Below are 18,221 nucleotides of genomic sequence, written 5' to 3' on the forward strand. Positions count from 1 at the left end.
AATTTTGGGTTCAATCTAAAAAACGGATTGTAGAAACCCCTTTTGCATTCGTGACTACGCCCAAGTTTTTTTGACATAAAAGTTATGGCCCTCGGACAATTAAAAATTGTGATTTTTTCATGAAGTTTTTTGAAACCTAGTGATTTTCTCGAATTAGACTCCCAAAAATGAGTTATTAGGTTCAACCGGCATTAAAGGTTGCGTGAATTTCTTCTGCATCAGTGGCTACGCCAAATTTTTTTTAACGAAGCAAAGATTCTAGGAATTGTCGAGTTTTTGATTTGCTGACAGTTTTTGAACTTTTCGTTATAACTAATAACTATCCTGCCAAATCAGATCATAGGTTTAATCGAAACAACAAGTTGTTAAAAGTCTATTTGAAAGTCTTCATAAGCTACGTCCTTTTTTTTCAAATAAGTTGTTCTTCAAACAAGTCAAAGTTTTGAAAATTTGACCGTTTTTTGCAGCTTTTTGACTTCAGCGACCTCTACCTATTTTTTGCAACTTTTCGGAGAATCAAGTTTTTGAAATTTTGACCGGTTTATAGACACTCCTTGAATGTTCTTGAAAGCTACCCTATAAAATCTGAGATGAAGAGACCAATCGGAAGAACTTGTTGCTAGAATTGTTACTTCAGAAGCGGCGACTCTTTAATTTTTTGTAAGAGAAATGGTATGTCTTTGGGGAAATTCCAGTATCTCAAAATTTTTCTTTCGCACTCATTTTAGTAGAGAAACAGTTACGGTTGTGGGCAAAGTCCAATTTTTGGCATTACGCATAACATCTCGCGTAACAAATTCGAAAAATGTTAAAAACGTACCTCCAGCTTAAGCTGCGCGCTGTCCTTTATCAATACATACGAAAGTTTTGGGTCACTTAGTTTTTTTTTTTCAACATTTTTCATTTATTTTCGACTTATGTATTTTTTATGCTTGTGTTGTATCGCAAGTGGTACGAAGCTCCGCTTGGCCTGTGTTAATTTTTGGGTTTTCTCTATGAGCTCCAGATGCACTGATTTTGGAACATAGAACTCTATGGCCATGGGCTTAGTGGGAATTTGTTAAGAAGTAGGTTTTCGACCACTTTAAATTAGTCATATTGAAAAATCTGGCTTGCTAATGCTTGAAGTACTCAATTGGATGAAAAAAGAGGGCAGTTAGTGAACATTTTTTCTTTGTTTGATAAATAGCCGGTAAAAACTTGGAGAAGCGAAAAACGCATGGTAAAGTTTAAGAAACTCGCCTCAGTTATTTAAGAAACTGGCTTCAATAACCTATTTGTAAGTGTTTCTGATTGTTTTTCAGTTTAAATACTTATTTATATAGTTTTAATGAATATCTGGTACAAATTTTTCCTAGAACAATGGAATTTTTTGTATGGGACCATTCTGCTAAATGAGTACCGCTAAAGGCCAGAGACATCTCGACTACGTTACTGTCGCTGCCAATCATCGTGATTCATGGACATCGTGATATCACTCAAATTATTACAAAACAGCTGAAAACATCTCGGTTCTTTTCAATTTTAATTCTCGCAGCAAATTATCACCAAAGTAAATAGTAAAACCAAAGTGTAAGGGTTGGGCTTTAATTTTTGTAACTGGGAGGGGAGGACGTTAAACGGGAAAACAATAACATCTGTGTCTGATTGTGTTTTGATTACAGATTAGAACATGGACCTTCTGCCGACTGCGCCAGATGCTCCCGATGGCAACCACCGATTGTACTCGGGCGACAATATCAGAGTTCTGTGTTCCAAAATGGAACAGTGCCTTTCGCCGAATTTTGCACAAAAAGACGTCAGCGAGCTGCAATATATCCTCTCAAAGGAAGAAGAGATGCTGGAACTTCAAATGAGGGCTCCAAAAACTATTAATATGAATCAGAATATACAGACGGTAAATACCATTTTATATTACGACTTAGTTGATTTTGTGCACGCACCGTTGCTTTGAACTGACAAGGCTTCGAAGTGTTGCCCAATTATGGTACATGACTTTCGATGAGTTTAAAGTTGTGATCTGGTCCGTTGAAGCATTTTGCTTGGACTGCTATAATGGACCAGTATTTTGATATTGATTAAGCAGTACATTTAGAGTAAACAGAAGAGAGTTAAAAAGACTAGTTTATTATTAATTTACGGCGTTTAATATCTGGCGAAATGTCACAGCTAAAGCTTCCATAGTATCCCTACAAAAAGACAAGAAATTGAACTATTCGGAATTGTTTTGAATCATTTTGTTGACTTTCACTTTTGCCACTATCCTTATGCCATGAAATGGACGTTTTTTTTGATGTTTGTGGACATAATGTAGAGGAGATAACCTTCGAGTGGGAATTTTTTGTTCAAATCCAATACAAGTCGGAACAAAACACGAAAGCGCAAGAATTGAAAGTTTTTAAAGCGCAAAATTTGAAGCAAAAACAAAAGCGATATTTAACAAGAGGTACATTCTTTGCAAATACAGCAGCACAAACGATTGGGCTCATTATCAAGGTGAAAGAACATCCGAACAATATAATTGCTGAAGTGTAGAAAAATTATAACTATCAATAACGTTTGATCATGGAGACTGACATGTATCTGTCAAAACTGTAGACACCAACATAAACTCAAATGAACTCATTATTATTATGATTGTTATTGATTATCTTTTATTGTTTTCCTAGTTCATTAAATACCACAAAACGAAGTTAAGACACTGATTTGGGCCGGTTATTTTTTTACGCTTGTGATGCGCAAGCGTTTTCAAATCGGAATATAGACTTTTCAGGTTCACAACTTGGTAAACAAAATTACCTGAATCATTTGATAGCGTGATTTATAATAAGTTCAAATATATTGTCTCTTCCGGCACACGTGGCCTAGAGGTAACGGAAACGCCTGAGACGACAAAGGTATTAGGTTCAAATCTTGTTTCAACCGGATTTTGTTACAACCATTGAAGTTGGAGAGGAACTTTTGTTTTCGGGTGTGTTTAAGTTTTTTGTTTTCTACTCAAAATCAGGGGCTATAAATAGTCGCCAGAATGAATTCAGAATAAATAAATTCAGTCGTGATCCCAACATTTTAACAAAATTTCAAAACAATCTCAGTCGAATGAAAACGGATTCGAATGTTGTTATTTTGTTGTCTAATTTCGAGCAATTAGACAAGCGAGCGAGGTGTCATACTGGGCTCAAACTAGTCTAATTATACTAATTAACCTAATTCGTGAAAATTTAATTCTTTTCCAGTAAAAATTAATTATTGAAGTTTCTTTCATCGCTTTTTTTAACTAAGTTTGGCAAAAAAATCTTTTATTTTTTATATTTCTTTTCATTTTTCCAGGAAAACTGATATCAATTATACCTAATTTAGTATTATTTTTTAATGAATATATTTAAGTTCTCGCTTTTCGTTCAGGTCCTTTCATCACCAGGAATAAAAAAAACGCTAGCTTGTTTTTTTTTTAAATATTATTCTGGTCGGAACATTCTGTGCTACTTGCTCAGCAACAGGCTTTTCTTATTCTTCTTTGTTTGTGTGTTTGAGCGGAATGAGCCCAGTGATCTTTCATATTTGAGCCCTGTTTTCGTGATTTGGGACACATTGAAAAAATTTTCCGAGTATCGAGAAAAACAGTTTTTGAAATTTCGATAGTTTTGAAGTTTAGTTTCGAGCGAGTGAAGAGAGCGATTAGTTCTTATGACAGCAAAATTTTCTTTCAAACTTTCATGACTTAGAACAACTATTTATGCCTTTTTCACTATAAGTTGTATAGATGTCTCATGCAGCGCACAATAGTTGTCACTTATTTGAAGAAAAAAGTTAGAAATTTTTCTAGTTTTTTATTAATGTGTTCGGAACATTCTGTGCTTCTTGTTTCAAACTGAAAAAAATCCGTTTCAAGAATTAGCCCATTGTTCTTTTATTGTACGCTTTGTAGCTTTATCGCGAAAGATTCTGCTCTGTAAACAATTTCTCATTGTAAAAGAACGAAGTGATTGTCTTTTATATTGGTCGATTTTTTCTTTTAGATGATTTTGGTTAAGTTTTGTTTAGGAGTTTCATGGACAAAAACTTGTAATCAGCTATAACACAGATACGATATTGTGTGTGCGGAGATTAAAAGTAGTCTCTCTGGCTTTTATAATATTTAGAATCCTTCTTTTTTTTAGCTGATAGACCATACGAAAGAAGCGGCCAGCTACAATTTGAGAATGGAGGGTACTTTATCAGAAAGAGGAGCCCAGCTGCTGTCTTCAGTTAAGAGCATCGAGAAGCTATCCAGAGAAGTATCTGAGCTGCAAGAGAAGCTGCAGAGTGCAATCGAATCTTGTGGACCCGAATCTCAGTACTACAATTTGCAAGTAAGTTGCCCTTGTTTTTTCTGAATGACTTGTTTTGTGGTTTTTCTAATCTCTCCAAAAATCAAAAAGCTTTTTTATTTTATTCCGAACCCGCAGTGCAGGAAATTTTGTACGCAATTTTTTGAACCAATTGTTTAAAAAAATCAGCTAACAGAAATTGCGTGATATATCATGTTGAAACCTTTACAGCCACGGTTTCATGAACTAAAAAAGTTCGATTTTTTGTGGTCATCGCCAATCAGCATAAAACTTGGGGTTAGTTCAAAAATTCGCGTATCGGAGTCATCAGAGTTTTTTTAAGCTTACGAGGGAGTATTCAAGTAACTTTGAAACCTAGTTTTAGTTTGGCCAAATTGAAATTCTAAGTTTCCTTTAAATACTTGATAGCTTCTTGCCGAAGCATTTTGAGCCACAGGCGAATTTTTAGATGAAGGTGTCCTTAAATTAAGGTTTTTCTCCGCTGAATTTTCTTTCGCTTGACAAAAATTAAATATCGTTGTATCGTTTGTGTGCTCATTTTGGTCGGCTTAATTGCTATGAGTTTTCCTATGACTTGAGCATTTATTATTATAATTTAAAAAACATTTCGATGTATTCCGGTGATGGTGCAGGAAAAATCGCTCCAAGAGTTTTTGCTAAACATTACTTTGAATCGTTTTTTGCTCTCGTGTATTGTTTCTTTTTACACAAGCGTAGTGTATTATTACGAAGAATTTTTTTTTCTAACCTAAGTCGCAAATAAAAGTGCTCAATTGGTGGTATATTTCAAAAGAAATATGGAGATCTCTATCTCAAGTGGCTATTCCCTAAATTTGGTAAAAGAAAAATAATGGACTCAAAAAAGCCCATTTTTTGACTTTTTGCTAATTTTTAAAATTTTTTGACTTCTTCCAACCCGGCCAAATCGGAGATAAAGAGTTTAACTGAATAAAAACAAAAAACAAACACTTATGTGAATTTTTCCTGCGTAAGCGGCTATGCCTTTGAAAATGTCAAATTTTTGAATTTTTGCCCGTTTTTTGGGAACTTTTTTTCAAAAACTAACTTGCTGCTTCTGAGGTTGATGATTCATTCAAACTGACATGTTGCTTAAATTTTACCTGCACAATCTGCTTTACCCTATTTACCTATAGAAAAGCCGTTTTTTAAAGCAATTTTATCACAATTCTCGAAGACTACTAGCTAAATCTGATATCATGGATAAATTTCAAAAATTAGGATATGGACTTCTTCCCTGCATAAGAGGCTATTCTCATGCTTTAGTTGAAAAAAGTTTATGGATTTAGGAAAAGTCAAGTTTTGAATTTTCGATCTTTCAGAATCTTTTTCACTTTTTTCCAAAACTACCCAGCCAAATCTGAGATAGAACTATTGAAAGAGCGAGTAGCAGTTTTTATCTTTTAATTAAGCGGCTTATCTTCTATTTTAGCAGAGAAATTTCTATGGTTTTGAGTAAAGTCCGTTTTTTGCGAGGACATGAGACTCCAAATGCGAGGATACGTGAGACTCCTAATGCGAGGACGTGAGACTTCTAATCAACGGGTCGGAGATTCAAATCCGGAACACTGATATAGTTTTTTGTCGAATTTTTGCTGCGTAGCATTGGCAGTTTGATAGAAACTGTAGCTGCTTTATTGCTGATTAGTGTTGGTGAAATTAAAAGCGGCCGTGGAGGAGATGTGAGAAGTTGATACTCCTAATTTGACTAATATTTTTTCCCAAGGTGTATTTTAATTTTTTCCTTATTTAACTTTGTTTTGCCTGTTTAGAGCTTTTTTGTATTTTCCTCGCTTGTGTTTGCGAAGCGAAGCTTCGCCTCTGTTTAAAACAGTTGTAAGGTGATTTATAGCGTTCCTCAGATTTACTTTTCAGAAAACTTTAAAGTTTCTTACAAACAAAAAAAAACATGCAGAAATGTTTTTATTTATTAGCAACCTAACTATTTTTTGAGGCTTCGACATTTGTTTTTAGCTCACAAGCTCACAATAAAAAGTCCTACCAAACGTTTAGCGTGATATAACTGTCTGATACTAGATGCTTGTATAATGCGTATTGTCTTCTCTTAATAATCGTGATTTTAGAGTTGACGGAACTGTTTTTGATTTTTAGCAATGCAGGGTCCACTCTCGTCGTACTCTTCTTTTGATATCCACAAGTCTTGAAAAGTAGACAGAGAGGCCAAAACTGAACCTCCGATCCAGACACTGTATTTCCTCTCAGGAGACGCAACCACATTCACTGGGACCCCTCCCATCTCAATCAATTCTTTCTCGAGTCGTTCTGCTATTCCAGTAAACATTGTAGTGCCTCCCGATTGCACAATGTTTGAGAAAAGATCTCGGCGGATATCGGCCTAGCTTTTTTGGATAGCTTTATAAGTCATCTCGTGTATTCCTGAAACTGACGCCAAGTCTGTCAGGTCAGCTTTGAACAGAACTTCGGGACATCGGAATCTTTCGTTGCCTAACACGATGGATTTTCCGTCAGGGAGCTCGTATCTTTTTTAAATACTACATGGCTTTTCGGACTCTGACATTTCTAGATTGAAGTCAAATGCAGTATAGCACATTTTATCTTTGATGTCTTTAACTATATCCATTTCGCCAGAAGCTGCAAAGTTGTAATCCCTCTCGCGTCGGATCCGAGCAAGGTATCCGGTCAAGTCTTGACCTGCGAGGTTCATTCTTCGGATGGCATGGTGAAGAGAGCACCCTTCGTAGATTGGTACTGTATGTGCAACACCATCGCCGATGTCTAAAACACAACCTGTAGTTCTTCCAGAAGCGTGAAGAGATAGTATCGCTTGGACTCCGATATACATCGCTGGAACATAGAAAGTCTCGGACATGATCTCAGTCATTTTTATTCGGTTCGCTTTTGGGTTCAGAGGTGCTTAAGTGAAGAGCACCGGGTGTTCCTGAGGAACCACTCGGAGTTTGTTATAGAGTGTATGATGCCAGATCTTCTCCATGTCGTCCCAGTTGGTCATGATTCCACGTTCGACTGAAGTGTTTTTTGAATTTTTTCAATCTTGGGATTATTTTCAAGTTTAATAGTTTGTCTTTTTATTCTTTTTATTATACGAAGCAATGAATAAAGCCGGGTCTTGAAGTTTTCTTATTAATGCATTAATTTGAAAAACAAATCGGATTTGTCCCGTTTTTCACTAATAGTTTTGTGCTTTTTTTGTAAGCGCAAGCAGGTTTTGTACGGCAATTTTTACGCCTGAAGACTGGCACTCTGAATTCGATATTTGTAGTGTGACAATGTTGTTTGGTTTTGGAGCTTAAATTATGTTCTCATCTTTTTCTATTGTTGTTTTCTTGCATCGACTCAAATTGTTTTTAAAACGAGTCGCAAATTGCAACGAAAAGTTCATCACTCGATCAAATAAATTAAGTTATTTTTGATTTTTTTTTTCAATTTTAGCTTCTGTTGTTTTTTTCGCAATATTGTCAAAATAGTTACTCGTATTCACGTATTGTCAGGTGGCAGTGTTGCAAGCAGACGAGGAGTGTGAGAAACTGAACCGAGACATGTTCTCTGGGGGAGGGGGCAATCAGAGGAAAAAGGGGGAGCAAGAGGAGAGTGGGGGGATGAGTGTGGAGCAATTTATAGAGAAATATAGAGAGAAGAGGAGAATTTATCATCTGAGGAGAGCCAAACAGCAGCAGTTTGAGAGACTCATGAGAGAAGACCTCACAGCTACACGCAACAACAACACCCTCAATAGTACTGCACACAATAACAACTCATCATAAATAGAAGAAGCTCAATCGGTGTCTATAAATTACTATTTATTTAATCTTTACTTATCATTATATTTTATTTAGTACACATTTTCATACAGTATGTTAGCTTTTCTGACAAAATAGTGAGCAAATAAAGATATTTTTGATAAAAAGCAGTTTTTTAACCCGTTTTACTTGAGTCCCGAGGAACTTAGTGAAGAGCTTATATATGACTTAGTAATTTTTGTAAAGGAAACTGTCTTAGAATGCTCTGATAGCTAAAGAAGTGCATTCATACTGAGAAAGAGAAACACTGAGTTGATAAGATGGTCATAAAGCAGAACGCATTTAATCAGGTGTACAATAATAAATAAACAAAAAAGTATTTGTTTTTGTCAGACCCAACAGTGAGCCGATAACAGGGACATCGAGTTTAAACTCTTGTTTTGGGTTAGGTGATTTCAAGATGGTAACAATTACGAGGAAATAATTAGCAAGTTAGCTGCAGCCTTAATCTTACAACTTTTCCAAGTGTTACTTCGATGTTCCTACCCAAATTATTATTTGTCAGACAAATCATAGGGATTAAGAGCAATGAACGTAGAGAGTACTCTTTTATTGGTATTCCTGATTTTTTAAAGTTTTTTCAGGAAAAATTCTTAAAATCTGTTCACGCTCAATTGTGATTTTTCGCGGTTTGACTTGTGATTTCTTTTTAAGTTCACTGCATTTCCATTGTTAAAAGTAAAGCAAACTCCACTACCAAACAGCAAAAGTGTAAAATCGCAAGAAACGCGATCGACTTCTGATTTCGAAAATTGAAATTAATTATCAGATTTCCCAGCGAAATAAAAGTTTAAGGTAATGATCCAGTTAGGTTAAACGATCTAAATAGTAAGAATTACTACGGTAAAATTTAGTTAATTAGCTGTAACCTTGATCTTACAACCTTTCCAGGTGTTATCGAATATTGGCAGCTGCTTAGAGTTACCAAAGAACTCTAAATGATGTTTGTTCAGTTGTTTTCGAACAGAGTATAGGATGTTGTCTTTTAGTTTTTCAGGCAAAACATTAAACCAATTGGAAGCCTTAGAAAAGAAAAAACGGCTTGTACTTGCTTGCAATGGTTAAATTGAAATAAGCCTCCTTAGTAATTGTTTGAATCAAAATCTTTGCTTAAAAACAGTTCAAATATTTTTGAAAAGTTTACCTTTCTAGAACTTTGTTGGGCTGTGTAAGAGGCTTCTGATATTAATTTTTCATCAAGGAACACTGTAGTTTCAGTGTTATTCTTGATATAAAAAATTACCCATTTTTGGGGTAAAATTTTGTTGGGAGAATTTTGAAAAAATTATACCTTATTAATTCTGGTGAAATTCTAACCAACTTTTCTTCACGTAATTTTTTGTCTAATCAAAACCCAATTTGACAAAAACGCTTTTGAATTTCCCCATGCTGCTCGTTTTGTCAGGTTAATTTAAATCAGCACTGTATTAACTTGATCTGAGATGAATTTTTTAGTTGGCAGACATTTCTGGATCAATCTGTGAATTCGGTTGACGGTTTCCAAGATCAGCAACAATTTTATTGAGACTTGTTAATTTTTTTTGAACCAAGTTGCTATTATTTGTTTTCTGAGTTGTGTCGCTGTATGTGATGCGTTACGTGAAGACTTTCAGTTGACTAATGGGCTACAGTAATGGACAGTCATGGAGCTGAATGAACGCCATTCTATTATTCACAACGACCTCCAGTGCATTCTAAGTCAATATGAGTTAAACAGTGAAATTTTTGTTGAGCCGATCGAAGCATTTAGATGCGCCATTTTAATTTGTCATCAAATAGGAGCTCCTATTTCAAAACTTCACAAAAACCCAGAATATAGACTGATTCAAAATGATATAGTTGCATCCGAATCTGAAGATGAAGTTTCGGACTCCATTTCTGGGCTCTCATCTTTCGTAGTAACTTTCTATGCAGACACTGAGAAAGTTTCGAACGCTTCTTTGAAGTTGTACCTTGATGGTAATTACGGATTGTCTACCAAAAATGAAATCGATTTTGCTATTATAGCTCCAGGATTGGTAAAAGCAGAATTAGACGCTATTCGATCAAGTTTTAAAGAAATAATCTCGGAGAATGAAGCTTGGAGCATATCAGAAATTGCATCGTTTCTTCCGGATTTGAAAAATCTGTTGGATGAATTCGCGAGCAAAAAATCGGAACAAATAATCCCACAATTATTAGAAAAGAATAAGTCCAGATACTGGATAGTATCGCACCATATTTATAGCAAAGTGAAGCGGAAAGATATGCTATTCTGGGCGAAGGAATATAATCTGCGAGGATTTTGTCTTCCTGGAAAGCCCGGAGTCATTTGCGTCGAAGGGGAGCCGGACTCGACTGAAGCATTTTGGAGTCGGATCCGAAAATGGAATTGGCAGAGATTACAGTTGGTTGTCTCTGACTCTCTGCAATGTGATTGTGATCTTCCGAAACAGATTAATTGCGATTGTGTGTTGAAATTCGACGACTTCGAGGAGTTGGTTTTTGAAAATGCTTCTCATACGAAGCAAGATATGACGAAATTTCGACTGTTTTTGAGTGAACATGGTTGTGAAAACATTTTTGATCAGTTATTTGGCCTAAACAGCTCAGTAACAAGTAGTTAGTTATCGCCTTAATTTGGAAATTGGTATAAAAATTTCGATCTTCTGTAGAGACTGATAATAAATTTTTTAAAATCATCGACATTTTTTTAATGAAATATATTGTGACAAATATCTGACTTTTAATCGCTGCAGCCGGTTTGAGGTGTACCGTTTTCGATCAAGCATTCTATTAATTGACTATATATAATATATGCAACCACTTGGACGAGCATTATCAAATGAAACGCCTATGAATTTTTGAAGCAATGAAACGTGGGTTGATTGCTTTGTATTAGTTGCTAACAATGTTGCTAACGAACTAAGAATTCCATCCATGCTTTTTAAAATTGATTCAAATAAAGCAGTTCTCAGATTTGAAAGCTGCTGATAAATTGATTGGAAGCCTCATTAGTAATTATTTGAACCGCATTAGAAGTATTAATGAACAAAGAAGATTTTCATTTGATGATTTTTCTTACCGCTCAGATTAATATTTTGGCGGTTTGATTTTGGTTTTTCTTATGGTTTCACGTCAAATTGGTAAGCTAAGTAGAAGGAAAATTACTCTCGCCATTTTCGAAAATTGCTCTTAGAATAGAGCTTGACTTTCATTACACGAAGTAGCGTAGTGTGATAGTACCATGCAATTTTTTCTCATATAGGTCGCAAATGTAAGTGCTACTTTTGGTGGCACTTTTGATTGAGTAGGCTGCATTGGTCATTATAGTATAATGGGTTTTGACATTTGACTAGTTAACAATTTAACAGATTTGATGCTTTTCCAATTCATCAATTGAACTGAAGAAAGTTATTTGTTTGATAGAACAGTAAAATAATGAATTTTCGGTTTCAAAAATTTTTTAACTCTATGAATTTTGCGAGATTTTTGAAATGCATAATCTATACCCAATTTGTTTTCATACATTCTAATTTATTGTTCCGACTTTCGATACGAAAGTGACGGCATATTTGTGCTCGGGGTGGGTTTTTTTTTTCTTCAGACAAATTTCGACTTTTTAACTAGCCATTTTTGACGGAATTTTTTTTATATCATTCGAAAGGTATTGTTGTCCTGAGCCTAAATTTGAAAAGATATTTCACCTGTGATCATTTTTCGTAAAGTTATGAGGGTTTAAAATTTGCCATTTTGACCAATTTGGGACAATTAACGCGCAATATATTTCGCGCTATTAACGCGTAAACGGAGATTTAATCCGTCTTATAAATCGTTCCAAATTGGTTGAAAGAAGCTTATTCGCCATAATTGATTTGTTGCAAGGAGCGAAATCTTTTGTTTTGTACTTTATATGGAAATTAACAAGGCGGTTACTTTCAACCAATTTGGGGGGATGATTTGCAAAGAAAAATTTTCAAATTTTAGAAAAAAGGTTTTTCATTTTATTTTATTTCATTTAATTTTTTTATGTTAATTACTGCTCCATAAACGTTAAAAGGCAATTAGAACTTTCAGGGCTTCGCCCTGATACGAGCAGTCTTGTTATCCTTGCGTTTAGTTTATTACATTCCAAATTATTACATGCAAAACTTGAGTTTTTGTGCATGTTAAGGCTCATGAATCTGTGCCGCTTTCTAACTCGTGTTTTCCAAGTTGCAGCTTCATCTAAGTGCTTTCAAATGTAGCCTAAACGTTTTTTTTTGTTCTGAATTACTAATCCAACAATGAAATGCCGAAAAAAGTCTTTAATTTTATTAGTCAAAACTTTTTCATCTGGAAGCTTAAAACAGGACATTTTAATAGATGGAAACCTGACATACAAGATTGTGTAAAAGCAGTGCTACTTTAAATGGCCTGTAGAATCAAATCGTTAAACTTGAGGAAAGCTACCTACCCTTTCCAAACAACACTACACAGCAGTCTTTGTGAAAAGGATAACAAATAAACTTGTAATCTCAGTTGAAAAAAAGAAATGGAGGCATTAAAGTCTGATGTAATCGACCCAATTTTGGTTCGGCAACTGAATAAAACTTGAAGCAATTGTACTCCGTAAAAAACTCTTCGACCTAAAGTTCCAATCACGTTTTTGGAAAGTAAAAAGGTACTTGCACTAGGAACAAATAAAATTTAGAATCTTCACTTATTGTATAACGAAGAATTTGCGCTCTTGTTAATTTCAAATTGCGCCACGATATAAATCTAAATTTTTGGAAATTGCAGTAAAAAAATCATTTCCTGGATATTGCACAGTCAAAAAACTCATTTTCTAGGCAAATTTAAATCTAACTATTATGACTTATGGTTCATTGTCCTGGGTAGACTTTCGGTTTACGGCAAAAACCGCAGAGTACTCAAAGAGACTGTTCATATCATGGCAAAGCCCTGATTTTTCCAACTGGCCTTTAGTCGGTCTCAGATAATCCTGTAAATAAAATTTTGAAAACTATGAATTTTAGTCTAATAACGTCAAAAAGTGAGTGTTGCAATTTGTCGTGTATGGAGTAAATTAAACAAATTGGTTGTGAAATTTTTGTTTTCAAAATTGAAAAAGGCAAACTGGCAAACTGTCCATCTATTTTAGAGCACAATTACTGGTACAAAAATTGAAAAATCTAGTTTAATTTCCTTTTTCAGTGACTATTGGAAAATTAATTTGTTGGTTTGCGTGTGAGCAAGATGGCGTCATTTACAGACCAACAACCACGACCGAGTTTTGTTCTTTTGAATATATTTGAGTTCAATCAAATGTTTGCTTATTTTCAATACTTCTAAATAACAGTTTTTACGGAATAATTATTGTACTATCTGTAATTTTTAGGATGTCCCATCCTGTCGATTGCACAAAATGTCACTACTTTTCATAATTTTACTGTTAATAAGCGTAAGCTCACGTAACGATAACAAAACTCATGGAAAACTAAGCTAGCACACTCAATTATACTACTTGTAGAGTAATTTGACTGCTCGCTCGATGTTTGTCTAAATTGTAGTAAAGTTGTCAGAACAGGTGATTGTTGTGCTGAAAATCAAATGAGTTCAGTTTGACTTGTGACTTTGAAACTAAGTTGAGAGCTATTTTGGTGCCCGAGTATTGACGGCTAACAAGATATATAGCGCTTTGTGATACCTTTGAAGAAATTGATTTGTTTGTCATTATTGGTTTACCAACTTCATCATCAATATTTACGAACTTTGAGGACTTGTGAGCAATTCTTTTGATTTTTGTTGATATCTTTGATCACCGAATTAAGTGCTTCGTTTTCGTTTGGAAGCTTGGTCTCAAATTTCATTTTGTTATCTCACAAATGTTAAGGTTGAAATATCTTATCGCAAATAGTATCTATCGAAGTATTCGAGTTAAATCCGGTAAATTGCTCATTTTAAATTTTTTTTGCCTCTTTTTGTAAGTTTTCAAGTGTCATGAAAAAATTACGAAAGCTTAATTTGGAAAAGATAACACTTTTAAGTTCCCGTTTTGCTTAGCTTGTTTATATTTATGTTAAAGAAAATAGCATTTTATTTCGGTTTCATGATCAAAAAAATTTTGCGCCCTCGGAAAACTAGTTGAAAATGAAGAGAACTGGTATTTCTGGATAGAAAAATCCCTTCGTCAGCATAGAAATAAATTAAAATTCTGCCAAGATAAAGATCATATCAACATCTCTCAACTGATTTGAAAGTAGTTTTACTCAACTCAATTGAAATTTCTTCGGTTTTCCTGAAAAAAGAGATTGAAACAGTGCCATCGCGATTTAGTTATTATTTTTGCTCTTCCGTAGGTTTGTCTAGTTTGAAGAGAATTGCGGAAAACAGTAGAATTACAAGTGGTTGTGATGCCTTCGAGTAGTGTGAAGAAGACACTTTACTACAGGAAGAACCAGTCCGCTTCCCATTCCTCCTCCTCTTCCCCCTCCCCCGTGCAGCAGTACTCCCCCCACTCAAACTCAGTCTCCTCCCATCCTCCCCACCCCCTCGCCCATTCCCACTACAGCAACACCCCTACAACTACTTCCATTACTCCCCCTGCTGTGAAGTTGACAATGGCTGCTGTGTTAGATGAATCGGATGATCCTACAAACAACACCAGTAGCTTCAGTTCAGGTCAACACAATTCTTATGCATTCAAACACAAAGCACAACAATCTGTTTACGAAATGATATGTCTGTCAGCGTAAAAAAATCTGTTAGCGAGAGATGCTGTGAGGCGTTATAACTGAATTATAATGTAAATGAATTTTTGTTGGGTGTAATTAAGAGTTAAGAGCAGAGGGCGGATATAGGATTTTCTCTTTGAAGATTCAAAAATGTTTCAAGTAGAGTAAAAGTTTTTTCCGAGCTCTGCTCACGCTAAAAAGCCCTAATGTTTTGCACTGGAGACCAGTTTCTGCAAAATTCAGCCAAAGTCGCCGTTTTTGGGCTCATATCCGATTTGTTTGACAAAATTTTTGTATTCTCCGTTGGGACTCCCTCAAAATTAGTATGTATAAGTCCCAAATTAAGTTTGGTTGTCTTTAAGTTTGTTTGTCAAACTCCTGTTTTTATCAAAACAGGGGCTATAGAAATGCATGGGATTTTTTTTTGAGACAAGCTTAAATTTGTTGCGAAAAGTGAAAAAAATTTCCTTAACGATTTTTACCGGTTTTCAAAAATGAACAGACCATGCACTCTTTTGTGTGCATACCCCTTATCCTAGTCTATTTTCGCCTTACTCCACTTTGTACAGTCTTCGAAAGTGTCTGTTGGGGGGAATATTTGATTGATAGTTTTGGATTTTTATTCATGTTCTCAAGAACTATCCTGACAAATTTGTGATTTTTGGTTCAATGAAAAGAACGGGTTGTGGGAAGCTCCCTTGCAAAAGCGTTGGTGCCCATTTTCTTACAGTAGAAGTTATGGTCGTCAAAAAAGTCATTTTTTTTGGTTTTTACAGTTTTTTGAAAGTTTTATCTACCATCCCAAATCTGTGATTTTGTATTCAATAGAAAACTGATTATGGGAAGCTTCTTTGCATAACTGCATCAGAGGTTACGCCCAAATGTTTTTTGCACAAAAATTATGGTTATGGTCCTCGGAAAAGTCAAACTGTTGATTTTTTGACCGTTTTTTGAAACTTAAAGTTTTCTCGAAAACTACCCTGCAAATGCTCAAAATAATGGGTTTATAAAAATAATGGAATATGGGCTTTTTCGCTGCAAGATCAGTTTGGTCCATTCCTAGTAATTAATATTAGCCTTCCAAAAAGTCAAATTTGCTATTTTTTGTGATTGATTTTTGGAAACTTTTTGACCTTTCTCTAGAACGGCTCTACCAAATCTGAGGTTGAGGGCTCAGTCTAAGGAACAAGCTGTGGAAATTTATCCCGCAGAAGCTGCGACATCTTAGTTTTTGTGAGAAAAAAAGTTGAGGCTTTGGGAAAAGTCCAATTTCTGAACTTTTTGCAGTTTTAATGCTATTGTTGCAAATTTTTTCAATCTCAAAAACTACCCTGCCAAATCTGAGATTTAGAGTTCAATCGAAAAAACAATGTGTAGGAACTGTCCCTGTATAGGTGGCTCCGAGACTATGGGTTCAATCGGAATAAACGAATTGTGGAAATCTTCCCTGCTGAAGCAGCTACTTCTTTATTTGATGCCTCGAAACCTTAATTTGATGCCTCATTTGATAATTTTTTGGAAGTTTTTTTTCAAAAACTGCACCGTCAATTCTGATGATTATGGTTCAATTGAAACAACTTGATGCAAAGCTCTTCCCTGCTTAAACGGTTAAATCCTTTACGTTTTTTTTGGGTTTAATTACGCTAGTCTTAGCAAAAAGTGTGTGAGTGTTGTCATACAAGTCCAATTTTTCGCACATTTTTGTTACACCGCTAAGTACTACATTTTAAGATATACGGTCTTATTTTCAAGCGAGTATTTTCACCAAAATTAATTGATTTAAGTTGCTTTTTTAATTGGTTTAAATTTTTCCTCTGACGTAAGAATTACAAAGAGTAATATGGATTGTATTGTGCTTTGTCCTGTCGTGCTCACACTTAAACTACAGCCACCACTTCGAAGAGTATGAGCAGAAACAGCAGCCACACTCCAAAGCAGTTGAGGCGCTTGGTCAAGGAATTGAAGCCCCAGTTCACCACTGGAAACTTCTGCAAACATTCAAACCACCTGTAAATCAGCCATGAGAGTCTTTCACTGTAATTGATCTCATAACCCAAGCAAACGCTTGTTTCAATACGAGTTTACTTTTTTACCAATCTAGCTAGCACAAACTTGTAGTCAATTTTCATGTTACTTTCCATTATCTGTGTCTTTACGCTAGCTAACTTTAGTGAGCGTAGTATCATAGTAGGACACTTTTTTTACACTCGCGAAATTTAGTGAGCGTAGTGTAATTAATAGTACGATTATTCTTTTCTTCTAACCTAGGTCGCAAATGTTACTGCCAATTCTGATGGCACCTTTACGTCTTTTCGATAACATATGCTTTGAAATTCGAATAGTAACAAGTTAACACATGAAATGTTAACATATAGCTTGTAATTCATCAAATGAACCGAAAAAAGCTGTTTGTTTCAACCACCATAACAATAATGAAAACTCAATTTTAGAAGTTTTCTAACTCAGTATAACTCGCAATTTTTTGAAAAGCAAAGTTTATAAATAATGTGTCTTTATGCTTTCCAATTTTGTACATGCAAAGTTAGAGTGGATGCCTTCAGTTTGTTGTATTCCAAATTATTGTTTGCGAAGTCTAGTTGTTTGGTGCCAATTTTGCTGCATCGCATTGGCAATTTGTTAGCTTACGTAGCTGCTTTATATGTGAGTAGTATTTGCCTATTGTTAAGCGTTCGTGGCCCAGAGGGCAAGGCGTGAGACTCCAAATCTCGAGGTTGCATGTTTGAATCCAATACGTAGCAAAGTTTTACTAATTCGTGGCTTTTTATTTCACTTTAAAAAGCTGCTTTTTGACGTTCTCGCTAATGATTGCGAAGCACAGTTTTATCTCTGTGTCAATAATATGGAGTGAGAGAAATGTAGATGTACCGAAGCATGTTGAAAGAATTTATCCAAAACTTACCAAAAATGAGCTTGTTAATAAGTTTTATCTTTTATTTAGACGCAACGCTAAAAACTCTTATGGACGCAGTTCTCAAGCAATTTTTGTAGGTGACAATGGTTAAAAAGAGTTAGGGATAATGTGTAAACGAATTGTATGTATGTCCTTGAAGTTTTTTCATTCCAAAGTCTGAATAAATTTCAAGTTGTGATCTTTACTGAAGTCAATATGTCTAGACATATTAGCTTGAAGTTTTGAGCGCTTGGCAGGTCAGCGCAAGGCGAGAAGGGACAAGACAAGGCAGCGCTGTGTTGAGTAAGGCAAGGCAGCGTAGCGTAACGCAAGGAGGGGCAGGTAATTGTAGGGCAGGGCAGCGCAAGACAAGGAGTGGCAGGTCGGCGTAAAGCAGGGCAGCGCAGAGCAAGAAGGGGCAGCGAAAACAAAAGGCAGCGAGGATGCGCAGCGATAGGCAGGGCAG

General features: G+C 35.3%; 3 protein-coding genes and 1 pseudogene across 3 annotated transcripts; 3 read left to right on the forward strand and 1 right to left on the reverse strand.

Annotated features, from left to right (window-relative positions):
* The first annotated feature begins 1,668 nt into the window (after positions 1-1,668).
* Positions 1,669-8,255, forward strand: LOC134854495 (uncharacterized). The gene is made up of 3 exons (XM_063870768.1): positions 1,669-1,897; positions 4,161-4,352; positions 7,841-8,255. The coding sequence occupies exons 1-3, from the start codon at positions 1,673-1,675 to the stop codon at positions 8,111-8,113; spliced, it is 690 nt and encodes a 229-aa protein (XP_063726838.1). The 5' UTR covers positions 1,669-1,672; the 3' UTR covers positions 8,114-8,255.
* LOC134853878 (actin-like) lies at positions 6,430-7,348 on the reverse strand (annotated as a pseudogene).
* A 1,478-nt stretch (positions 8,256-9,733) lies between the features above and the next one.
* LOC134854303 (uncharacterized) lies at positions 9,734-10,930 on the forward strand. The gene has a single exon (XM_063870504.1). It carries the CDS (start codon positions 9,793-9,795, stop codon positions 10,753-10,755), a length of 963 nt encoding a protein of 320 aa, XP_063726574.1. The 5' UTR covers positions 9,734-9,792; the 3' UTR covers positions 10,756-10,930.
* Positions 10,931-13,870: 2,940 nt separating this feature from the next.
* On the forward strand, positions 13,871-16,865 carry LOC134854503 (uncharacterized). Its single transcript, XM_063870781.1, has 3 exons — positions 13,871-14,056; positions 14,470-14,791; positions 16,733-16,865. Exons 2-3 carry the CDS (start codon positions 14,524-14,526, stop codon positions 16,855-16,857), a joined length of 393 nt encoding a protein of 130 aa, XP_063726851.1. The 5' UTR covers positions 13,871-14,056; positions 14,470-14,523; the 3' UTR covers positions 16,858-16,865.
* Positions 16,866-18,221: the final 1,356 nt, after the last annotated feature.

This window comes from Symsagittifera roscoffensis, chromosome 9 (genome assembly GCF_963678635.1).
Source record: "Symsagittifera roscoffensis chromosome 9, txSymRosc1.1, whole genome shotgun sequence".
In the NCBI taxonomy this organism is placed as follows: domain Eukaryota; kingdom Metazoa; phylum Xenacoelomorpha; order Acoela; family Convolutidae; genus Symsagittifera; species Symsagittifera roscoffensis.